Source organism: Chiloscyllium plagiosum, chromosome 13 (assembly GCF_004010195.1).
Source record: "Chiloscyllium plagiosum isolate BGI_BamShark_2017 chromosome 13, ASM401019v2, whole genome shotgun sequence".
NCBI classification, from domain to species: Eukaryota; Metazoa; Chordata; class Chondrichthyes; order Orectolobiformes; family Hemiscylliidae; genus Chiloscyllium; species Chiloscyllium plagiosum.
The window spans coordinates 49,503,124-49,515,188 of record NC_057722.1 but is presented as its reverse complement, the minus strand read 5'-3'; the positions used below and the strand labels follow the sequence as shown (position 1 = coordinate 49,515,188).

At 39.3% G+C, this 12,065-nt stretch overlaps 1 protein-coding gene across 7 annotated transcripts in view; it reads left to right on the top strand.

The window, feature by feature from the left end:
* Positions 1-12,065, top strand: part of atp11b (ATPase phospholipid transporting 11B (putative)) — a 175,332-nt gene that overhangs the window by 31,684 nt on the left and 131,583 nt on the right. For all 7 annotated transcript variants that reach the window (XR_006313418.1, XR_006313419.1, XR_006313420.1 and 4 more), the window contains one exon: positions 7,203-7,331. Coding sequence is in view for 4 of the 7 variants with exons in the window: in XM_043702356.1 (XP_043558291.1) it covers positions 7,203-7,331 (129 nt within the window). In the remaining 3 variants the exon portion in view is untranslated. The remainder of the gene's footprint in view (positions 1-7,202; positions 7,332-12,065) is intronic.

Genomic DNA, 12,065 nt, shown 5'->3' with positions numbered 1-12,065 from the left:
GATGGGGTTTCGAGGGGGGTAGCACTGGGTTGGGGGCGGGGATGGTGTTTGGACTTGGTTAGGGGCAGTTTTGCATGGGAGTGGGGGGGCAGGGTTGTGGTTGGAGGGTGTTAGGGGCGTGTTGCAGGGGGCCAGGGGCGGTGTTGAACGGAATTGGAGGTGGGGCTCGAGCGCTGTGTGCTGCTGCAGTCTACTGGACGGGGAGCCGACTTTAAAAACTCCAAGCCCCAGAGGAAAGGCATTTGATCAATAAACCGACTAATCGATTATCCGAATGAAATAGTGCCCGCTCATCAAGTTCGGATGATTGAGGTTCCCCTGTACTCAACATATATGCAAATTAGTCTCCAAAAGCCTTGGAAATTTTAATCATGAGGGTGACTGAACTGAGAACTTCCCCTTTTAAATAGAACTAACCAAATATCTGAATAGCTGTTCTTCCAATCAGACTCTGATTCTCTCTGGCATTTGTTACTGATTTTGCATTGTAGATGTGGGACAGCAGTAGCTTTTGCATTAGAGAAACATAAAGAAGCTGAGTACTGGTGGAGAGCAAGGTTCGAATAAATGTGGTATGGGGGTATGTCAGTGGAGCTGGAAGTGTGGGAGGGAATAGGTGCAAATGGTGTTGTTGCAAAGGAGAGTGAGCAATTTCAAACCTTTCAACAATAGAACACTCAACTAAACCAGGGAAACCATGAAGTCCCATATGTTATGAAGATGTGGGTGTACTGTACCTTTTTAAGAAAGTTAAAAGCTAGCAGAACTACTTGACAGCACCAAGTGTTCTCAACAAGGTAGAATGTAACATGTCCAGCAGTTAGTGTAGATGGTTGCCTGGAGACAAAAAACAATTTGAATTATGCCAATCAGTTTAAATTATACCCCAAAAAATACCAAATTCCAATCAAGTTTGAAGTTAGTATATTAACAATCTTAAAAGCCAATGAGACAATCTGATGTTTTGGGGGTATAAGATTAGGGAAAGTTGAACAGTTGGATGGAGAACTGCCAAGCCACCATCATGTAGAAACTGCCCAGAAAATAGCTCTCTTAAAGATACCTTGATCAATTAGTGACCTGTGAAATAGAAATCCCTAAGAAGAAGAAAAGAAGACCAAGAAAGAGAAGATTTGACATCTGGCTGGTTTTGAAAACTTGAAGTTTTGGTAACCCTTAATCACGGGGTTTTATCGGACTAGTATAATAGAAGGGAAAATAAAAGATAGATCAGAGGAAGGAGTTGTAAATAGTTATGCTGTTATATTTTAAGAAATAAAATTATTAATTTTTAAGTAGTTCCTGGTCTCTCGAATTTTCACAGATTACTGCACAGGATAATTCTTTTCTGCGTTGCTGGTTTAAATTAAGCAGGAGGGTACTTTCTGTGTTGTAACTCTGAGGTAATGTTTTGCAAATTAACTTAGTCCCTGGCTTAGAGCTGCAGTGGATCAAGTGCTACTATACAAGTGAAGCTGTAGCCTATTTTACTAAGTTTTTTTTTTAAAGCAATTAATATTTTATCTTTCACTCCTCGAGACAATTCACAAGAATGCCAATTTAAGGTAAAACAAATGTTTATATTAAGTGAGCATTCTCATTGCTAAAGTATTGCCACGGCGAATACACCCATTGATAATGATTTGCAGTGAACTGTTAAGCTTTGTTTAAATTTGTTTTAAATCAGATCGGGTTGGTTGGTCAGAGCATTGCACTGAGAAATGAACTAGCGAATAGTTGTCATTATATTTTGAGTCAAAACTGACCCAAGAAATGTGAATGTACTTTTTAACTGAAGAGAACAAAGGTCTGTGTATTAATATGTGTAGCATCCATGCTACGTGCTAGTGTGCCACTGATAAGCTATCCCTGAGAGCCCAACTGATAAGCTATCCCTGGGTTGCAAACTGGTTCCGTTCCTCAGTCAGTCCGCAAGTCAAAACTTATATGCAAGTCAGAAGAGACCATACAACACAACAAAAAGCAGCCATTCAGAAATCCAGGAAGTGACCGTATTTCTGATATTTAAAATTATACTCTGGAATGGGATCGTGTGTAAATGTTTGTAATTCTTGTACATTTGGGATTATCTGGCAAGTGTAGTTCAATAGCCAAATTATATCTAATGTCATGAATTTTGCAAATAAAAGTTGCTTAGATAAAGTCAGTACCTTGCTTGTGGTCAATAGAATCTTGGTTTTTCCTTAAATTTGTATTTTTGCGAATTGCACCAATGAGTGCAAGATAAAAAGTTTCAATAAAATCTCTTTTCTTTACAGCAGTACTCACGTTTTCTCTACTATCAAATGACTATTTGCATTCTATTGCAGTAAACACTCTGTTGGATAATTTAATACTAAGCAGTTTTATTTCAGAAGGATTTGAATTTGTGTTATCGCATCTTAAAGGGGGTATCTGAAAGTGAATTTATTCAAGACATTGGCTGTTGGAGACAACTATGCAAGCTTTTTAGCTGTAAACTTTCCAGAAAACAAGGTGTGTTGACAGTGATGGCTTTTTGTGAATAAATTATTGATAAAATAAAAGCAATTGTTGCTAACTTAAGCCTGTAACCCTGTCATGGTAGGATAATAATGCTTTGCTCATGTGTTGTGGCTTTAAGTTTAAAGGTAATGTTTCAAGCAGAGATTTAGGCGTATTTCAGCAAGGACAAAAAGGGCTTTTTTAAAAAAAAAAGAGCTCTTCTTAGTATTTGAGATTGAGATCTATAATGTTTTCTTGATTTATTTTAAGTTCTTCCATTGTTCTGTTTCCATAATTCCTGATGATTTTACCTTGATGAGGTCCCCTCTTATCCTATTGATGATTAGATTAGATTACTTAGTGTGGAAACAGGCCCTTTGGCCCAACAAGTCCACACCGACCTGCCGAAGCGCAACCCACCCATTCCCCTACATTTACCCTTTTTACCTAATACTATGGGCAATTTAGCATGGCCAGTTCACCTGACCTGCACATCTTTGGACTGTGGGAGGAAACCGGAGCACCCGGAGGAAACCCACGCAGACACGGGGAGAATGTGCAAACTCCACACAGTCAGTCGCCTGAGTCAGGAATTGAACCCGGGTCTCTGGCGCTGTGAGGCAGCAGTGCTAACCACTGTGCCACCGTGCCGCCCAGAAACCTCCTTCCGATTCAGGTTTGTGATTTTTGGGTTGTCCCTTTCCCTTCTCCATTACTAATCTCGACTTTAATATATTAATCACTGTTATCCAGATGTTCCCCTCGACATTTTGTCAACTTAGCCCACTTTATTCTACAACGCCAGATCTAGCATTGCCTCCTCCCTGATTGAACTGAGCACATACTGGCCAGGAGGTTGTCCTAAACCTATTTTAGAAATTCCACCCCATGCTGCCCTTTAGTGTAGTATTATTCTAATTGATATTCAGGTTAAACACCCACAATACTACTCCTCTATTTTCTTGCATTTCTCTGTTTACCTTTGCAAATTTACTCCTCTTTCTTTCCATTTGAAGGCTTTCAGTGACATGACAATTTTTTGCACTATAGATTGAACCAAATGGATTATGACTTTGTTCTCTCAACGGCATCCTGTCTTGTTCCAATACTGTGATGTCATTTCTAATCGACATTGCCATCCTACTCCTTGTTCCAGGTTTACATTATTGGTAGTATATATCATCTTCTCAAACTATTTGTGCTTCTGGCTTGCCAACCTTTATTGCCTAAATGTTTTGTTAACATGCATTCTAAGCCTGTTTTTTGTTTCTTGTAGCCTTTCTTAAAATGCTACTTTCTTTTCTTGTATTATATAACATTTCTATTCCTTTATGCACCTGGTTTGTCTGTTCTACTTCTATATGGTACTACCCATCCTCTAGTCAATTTAGTTTAAACTCTTTTCCTCCCCTTACACTAATGAACCTTTCCAAGAGATTGGACCTTGTCTTGTTGATGTGCAAGCTGCCCTTTCTGAATAGTTACTAGTACCCAGAGAATGTCAAGCCCTTAATCCGGTACCATGCCTCAAGCTACCTCATTAATTTGTCTTGTGTTTTTGTTTATACTCTGTCTCTAGTGAGTGGTAAAGGGAGTAATCCGGGTTACCATTTGAAGTTTTACTTTTACCATTTGGATTTCAATGCCTTCCCTCGTTTTAAGTACTATGAATACCATAATGTTTGGTTCAGTCCTTTTGTAGATACAGGATATTCTGTACCCGATCTGTACCCTAGCACTAGGAAATCATGTTGGATTACCAATGGTGATTTACAGAAATACTTGTCTGGCGCCCTAACGAAGAAATCATCTTGAATCGCTTAAAGACCATGTCTTTTATGTTTTTCTATTTTTTTAAATTGTGAACCTAAACTGGAAAAGAACCTTCTTAAAAAAAATGAAGGATTACTGTGTAGTTTTTAAAAGCAAGTAGCTTGACATCATTGTCCAGCTGTTTGTTTAAGCCATACTTGAAATATAGTTTGCAGACAAGCTGGAGCCACGGGCTGTTCACAAATGGAGATTTAGCAAGCCATAAGTAGCTGATTAGTCTGTGGATTTGTAACCAGTTATGGATGACAAAGGCCTTCTGTCTGCCAGTGATTATTTGACTAATTCTCAGGTAGCTGAACAGCTAGGGGCTGTGATCAAGATAGTGATCAGCCTTCGAACCTTCCCCCTGGGAGCTCACTTTATTCTCTGAAGCAAGCCAGTTTATTATTCTTTCAGTTGCTGTAAGCTATGACATTTAATTAATAAGTCAGAATTTTGTTAACCAGCCACTCTGTCTCTCCTGCAAACTAGTGAAAGCATCTGGAGAAGGAGGACTAAGAAACAATGTTTGGATCACAACAACCACCTTAACAGATCCTAAGACAGACACCACTAATCCACATTTTCCTCTGTCTATTAAACCTATTTTCTTCCTCTGAGTGTAAAAGGGGAGTTTATAAGGTGATATTAAAGTTTTATGCCAACAGCTCATTGTTGTTTATCTGTAGCCAGAGTCTATTTACTTGAAATTAATAATTTTTGTTTGACGCAAACACCTGGTCTGTGCTTTCTGTCAACCTGGGTCTGAAAATCCAGTAAGTTGGGGAATTCTGTGTGCTTTTTAGAATCCTAATTTCTGTGGCGTCTCTAGGAATAGTGCAGTACTCCAGCATGCTAATAAGGTTGAACATGCTACAATCACAGGTCCACCCACAGTGATGTTAATGGGTACAGTTCCAGGACTTTTAACAGCTGGAAAAATGGTGATTGCTATTTCTTTGTCACTGGGTGGATTTGAATTATGGATTTGGAAAATTCTGCATTGTATCTTGGAGAAGGTTATACTTGGGGAAAATGCACTGATTCTCAACCGTCCTCAACTCCCAGGTAGGCCACAAGGTTAAGGATGTAAACAAACATGCAAGTCCTTGCTTGACCTGTCTGTTGGAATCAAGTTAGACAAGCAGAAGACTGGAAGAACACAGCAAGCCAAGCTGCATCAGTGAGTGGAAAAATCAATGTGTTGGGTGTAAACCTTCTTTAGGGCTGGGGGTGGGTGCAAGGGGAGCTTCAGACAAGTTCCCCTCTCCCATCTGCAGCTCCCCTTATACCCACCCCAGCCCTGAAGATGTTTACACCTGAAATGTTGATTTCTCCACCCTGATGCTGCCTGGCTTGCTCTGTTCTTCCAGCCTCCTGCTTGTTTATCTTAGATTCCAGCATCTGCAGTTTTTCTTGTCTCTTAGTAAAAAAAAACTGACTAATTCCTTTACTTAACAGGAACTATTGTGATTAGAATTTACTTATTTGTAATAAACAAGCAAACTATGAGCTATCGACATATGCCTCTACTTGTTAAAACACTGACCCCCTTTCTCAAACCTTTACACATACACAGAGTCAAACACTGACAAATCAAAAAGACATTGGCTTTCTGGGTGGAGGGGTAAAAACTAAAATACAGTACAATAGCACCAATCTGTTGGGGTTCATTAGGACTATTGTCTTACTTATCAAGAATTTTTGTCCTACAATCTTATTTATTCAGGTTCTTTCATTTCTTAGGAGAGAGAGGTCTGATAACTTATTAACTGCAAAGTTGAGTTACTGGCGAAAGGCTTCAGCTTACAGCAATGGTGAGAGAAAATAATGGGCTTGCTTCAGAGAGGGAGAGGTGCACCATCTACCCTTCCAGCGTTCCAAAGACTGCTTCATGAGTCATTCACACCCACCAACCGTTGACATGCTGAGGAATCAATTGAAGAGTTGTCGCCAGGCTGATAACTTTGCATCCTCAAATGGTCACGATTGGACCAGCCAATCAACTACATTTTGCTGGTTAAATCTCTCACTGAAAGCGCACCCTCATGAGTGCTAACTTCTTCCCCACTCAACTGCCAGCACTGCCTCAACAAAGCAACAGTGTAAACACTGCGCAATACGATGCAGTAATTTCTTTTTACAAGTGCTGAAGTTCCATCCACACTCTTGGTTTTGATACAGACCTTTTTATTCCATTTTAGTCCACAAATAAAAATACAGAAAATAGTGACATTTATAATGCACATCCCTATACTGTGGTGCAGAGAGTGAATGTGAAGGTGCTGAAGCAGTATTTATCACCAAGTAACTGGATACTTATAAAATACGTGTGATGGATCTTTGCACATGCCATCAACAGTTGAAGCTTGACACCATTCTGGATAAAGCAGCTTGTTTGCCACCCCAGCCACCACCCTCAGCACTCTCTCTCTCTCTCTGCTACTGACCAAGCGGCAGCAATGTATGCCATCAATTTAAAGGCACTTTAGTCTGCTTGACTCTCCAATGCACCTTCCAAACCAATGACCACCACCACTTAAAAGGATAAGGGCAACAGATGGGTGGGAACCTACAAGTTGTGTCCAAGCCCCCCAACAGTTTTGACATGAAACTATATTGTCATTCCTTCATTGTGTAAAAATCCTGGAATTCCCTCCATAACATGACTGTAGCATTTCAAAGAGACTGTTTACCTGACAACAATGCCCACATCTCCTGAGCGAATTTTTAAGTCACTAGGAAGCACAGCCATTATCTCAAATTAAGTAGTTGATGGGCAGCAAATATTGTGTTGCCCACTGCCTGTGAAATCCTAAAGTAATGCACTTATTAATGTTATGAAGCAGTAATATTTTAAGTTATGTTTTCTTTGAAAAAACTTAACCTTTTATTTCTACTTGTAGGTTGGTGACATTGTCAGAATAGAAAAAGATCAAACGTTTCCCACAGATTTAGTGCTGCTTTCGACTGATCGAGAGGATGGGACATGTTATGTCACAACTGCAAGTTTGGATGGAGAAACAAATCTGAAGGTCACTATTTTTCTTCTGTAACAAATTGTTTCTTCACTGCCTGTGAAAGAAGTGGTGCTTTTAGTGTGCTTTTAAAATAAATAAACAGCAATATTCTTTTATTAAAGGATTTAAGATGACATTATTATGATGTCTGTTTTGTAACGGTAAAACTTGTTTGATTCTTGTAGAATAGAAATGTTACTCTTAAGTTGTCCGTACTTCAGTGCACACAATGTATGTGGCTTTGTTTTTTGCAAGCCAAATACTTGTTACATGTTTTATAATATTTTTTGGACTTATAACTTGTATTATTTCAGTAAATATTAGATTTATCTTGCATGTTATATTTAAGATGAGTTCATGGGGAAAATGTGTAGGTTTTGGAATACTTTTCCATTTATGAAGATACGATCTGTTCTAAGTGATGTGAAATGTCTTTGCGAACTTTTTTAAAAAATAAATAGCTACCTACAAAGTAAATATTGACATGGATCCACTAGGCTGAATGGTGTGTTTCCATGTCAGGCCTCAATGTCTGTACACTAGGTCAAGGTTTTTCCAACATCGTCATTTTAAGAATTGTATGTAGCATAATTTTCAGAATATCTTTGTTGTTTACCTTGTTACAATCTAATTCAGAAAGTGTTTGGGTGAGATATGTAGTATCTAGTCAGTTTGTGCAGAACATTTTTCAATAGGTGTAGGAGAGCATGTGCTTTGACTGTCTTGCTAGCGCAATCCAATTCTTTGAAAGCTTTGACTGGGCACACCAAGTGAGAACAAGGAAATTATTTTCTTGTTTCACCTCTCTCAGCAGCTGATACATACCCCGTCACAACTTTATTGTTCAGAATTTGTCCAGCTTTGTTAATGCTGGCAAGAATTGGCCAACTTTGGTAACTTTGATATTGCTCAATCAAACCTTACTTCCCTCCAAGCCTATTTCACAGTGCTGAATATGAAAGCCTAGTGATTTCTTAGTTGAGGGAGCATTGGAAGCATCATTAACATGAAATTTGTTTTGCCTTTCTATCCAGTGAGATCTCATGAACTTCAGAGTCAATAGGGAAGATTGACCACCATGTCTACTAGATCTGATTTTGTGGGGCAGGCTATATTTAGAATAACTAGTCTGGAAAGTTAGCCGAAAGATGTTACTGTGAGCTCGTGTTTTGGCACCCCTCTCCCAACTTGGATATCAACTCTATTTTAATCATCCGGGGGGGAATGTGGACTCTTCTAGCTGGGTCAGCAGTAACTGCCCATCTTAATTGACCTCATGAATGTGGTGGTGAGCTGCCACTTTGCAGTGCATCCTCTAATGGTGTCACTCTGCATCGGCTGTAGAAGGACGAGATGTTTGTGGATAAGATGCCATGACCTACTTTTGTCTTTAGATGGTGTCAAACTTATTGCTAGATTCCAGATGTTAATGAAGAAGACCTTGCTGGATTGGTGTGCAGAGATTCAAAATGGCTTATGGGCACTTGGCACTAGAGAGTTCCTCACTATCTAGATAGATTCATGGCCATCTGTTGTCTATTTTTTCCTACTAACCAAAGTCTTCTCCCAAATTCCTCCAATTCTAATAGTGGATCCATTTTAGTCCAAGCATAAAGTAAACTTTCTTTAAACAGCCACTGTCTGTAATTTCAAATCCCATTTTCTGGTCTTACCTTGTGAGCTCTAGTAAAGTAAAAAAACAATGCTGGAGAAACTTAGCAGATCTGAAAGCATTAATGTAGCAAGAAACCAAACAGACTCAATGTTAACTTTGTTTCTCTCTCCACAGGTGCTGCCAGACTTGCTGAGTTTTTCCAGTTTGATTTTGATTTCCAGCATCTGCGGTTCTTTATTTTTTGATTTAGAGTTTCTCTGGCTCTTTGTTTTCAAATCTGATCTCCAGAATCCATAGTGTATTACTTTTATTTGGTCTCTGGTAAAGATCTGGAGAAGACAGGGACATGGCTTTTCTCTTGTACCTAGCTTCAAATTCTTGGATTTCTCTACATATTGAGGGCATGTTGTCCATACTGTACCATAAACCATCGTTTTGTTTCTGCCTATAATGTGCAGCTTTTTATTTGATCCTTCAACTAGAAAAAAAAATGGAAAAAGCTAGATCCAGATCTTTTCTATCTTTGGTTTCAAATTCATGCACTTATCATCAAAAAGACAATTCTGCTCTAGACTGCATTGGTAGTATTGTAAGACACATGTACTGTCTTTGATATGCTGGTTTTCATTATTTTCCTTGTCCTTACCTCACCATACCTGTGGCTAAAAGATTGTTTTCCACTGAACCTGTTTGGCAACTGGTTGTACTAGTTTTTTCAGCTTTAATCTGTTGATGGCCAGAGAATTACTCACCTGGCTGAAGAATAAACCTCTGCTTAATTTAATGTCCTCCAACTTTGCTGCTATAATTTTACCCTGTTATGCTCTCTGAACTGCTCTTGGATCTGTGTTCGTATTAGATAGTTGCACCTCTAATTTCTACTGGATGACATTCATGCCACAACTTTTTGATACACTGAGCTGACTCCACTCTACCTTGGTCATTGTTATCTTGGGATCTCTGACTTTAGATATATTCCTATTAGCTGCTGTTTAGTTTGTATTTCTTATCAGGTGTTTGTGCATTCTAATTTTTATGTAACTAGGCCTATGCCACGTTTTGGCTTCTGCTCCAGACCAAAGTGTGGGATATAGGTGAATTAATGTTATTTCTGCAAATTATAAGTTCTGATAGAGTAAATGAATTCACATTAGTCTATGATTGTTTCTCAGCTAAGAGCTGAGTTAACAAGAATGGGAACTACACAGAGGAAGGACTTAGCATGAGACGTGATTACAGAACAATGGTAGAAATACAGGCGCTAGATAAAATGCTGTGAAAAGATCCTTTATAAACAGTAGGTTTCCCACTTGTACAGAGACACAGGAACAAACCCCAATTAAAAGGGCTGAGTGATAAGATGCTGTGAGGGGCAGCCAGATGGAGGGAGTAGATAATGGTAAGCAAAGGATGGGATGACGTCAAACAACCTTATGGGGGGCCAGAGATAGACATTTGTCACGGACAAGGCTGGATAAACAGAAGTTGTGGGATCAGTCTTAAGGAAATGAATGACGTAAGCGGAGGATGGGGGCAAACAATGGAATAAGAAAAAAAATATGGGGATTCAAACTGTATAAATTTCGAGAGTTTGTTGGATTTGATGTGCATTTGTCATTGCCTTACCTGGCATTAGACATGGCACCCACTTGCAAGTGTACAAATAGACGACACTGTTTCAGATTTTTGGTCTCAGACTGAAATTATTGAAGTGAGGTGAGCTTTTGTTTCTCACAAAAGGCCATCTTTATCCTTCCATTTTGTCCTGTTTAACTACTTTTCTTACCACCTCCTAGATTGCTGTACTATTGTCATGCTTCTTTCATCTCCACGCTGTCCTTCATTTACCTACTTCAACCTTTTCAGGACTCCTTTGGCCTTTCTGCTCTTGCTGTTGTTTTAGACTTTTATATCCTTCTACAAATCTACAGCTTCACACTCTGCCTATCTTCAATCTTCTCCTTTTGGCCTTATGAAGGCAATTAGTGGTGGCTCTTTGTGGACAGCAATTCTACTAGCTGCACCCAACAATCTAGTTGTCCTTGCTGGAAGCTCATCTCCATCCAGTCCACTCGCCTTTCCCACAGTTGACCTTGTGAACTCTGTCAGTGGATCAGCTCTGTCAAATCTCTACACATTACTTATTATCATTCCTTTGCTGGCCATAAACTCTGCATGATTGCATCAACATATGTCTTTAATGGTAACAGTGCTTAGAGGTGATGACAGTTTGTGCCATTAAATGAAACCTCCTTCCTGCCTAGCTCAAGCTCCCAAGGCTTTTCCTTAGACTACAGCTACCTGTACCTCATTGCTCCCTGTACTTCTCCCAAATCCGAATGGGCACCTTTTATAGCGTGGAACTTCTTTGCTCGAAGTACTTGACTTTCTAGCAGTCGAAGGTCACAAACCTCTCTTCTAACTGCCTCCGTTCAGCTAACTAAACAGAGTGTGTTCATTAACTGAAGTATTTTGGGTGGCCTGTTGAAAACCTTGCAACAAGCCAAACCCTCCTTCCCAGCCATTATTGAACATGTTTCAAAGCAGTCAAATATAGCTGTTCCTTCACACCCTGTTCCCTCTGCTGGCTTCTACAAAACAAATTGACATAACAAAAAGAGCACTCATCATACGTTGGGATCACCTATGATTTTTAAAATTTCAATGAAATGTGGAATTAACTTGTGCTTCTGTTCCAGTGTGCAATCTCATGAATGTTTGGTGTAATGTCCCCTAAGCAAGTATATCCTTCCTTAGATATGGAAATCAAAAATGTACACTGTATTCTAGGTCCGTTATCAGCAAAACCTTGTGCAATCATAATAAAGTTTACTGGCTTTAATTTTCTAGTGTGGTTGGAAAAAGGCCATGTCCTGTTTCACTTATTAATTGCTTGCTGTACTCATCCCTCTTATGAGCACAAGTCTTTCTGAACATCATGGTTTGGAAGCTTCATGCCTTTTTGAAAATTATTTTGCTTTTCTATTCGAACAACTGAAATGAATAACCCCACAACTGTCCTATTTTATCTTCCACTTTGTTGCCACACATTAACCTGAAGTAACCTGGCTTTTGAACATAGAATGTTACTGTGCAGAACAGGTCCTTCGGCCCTTGATGTTGCACCAACTTGT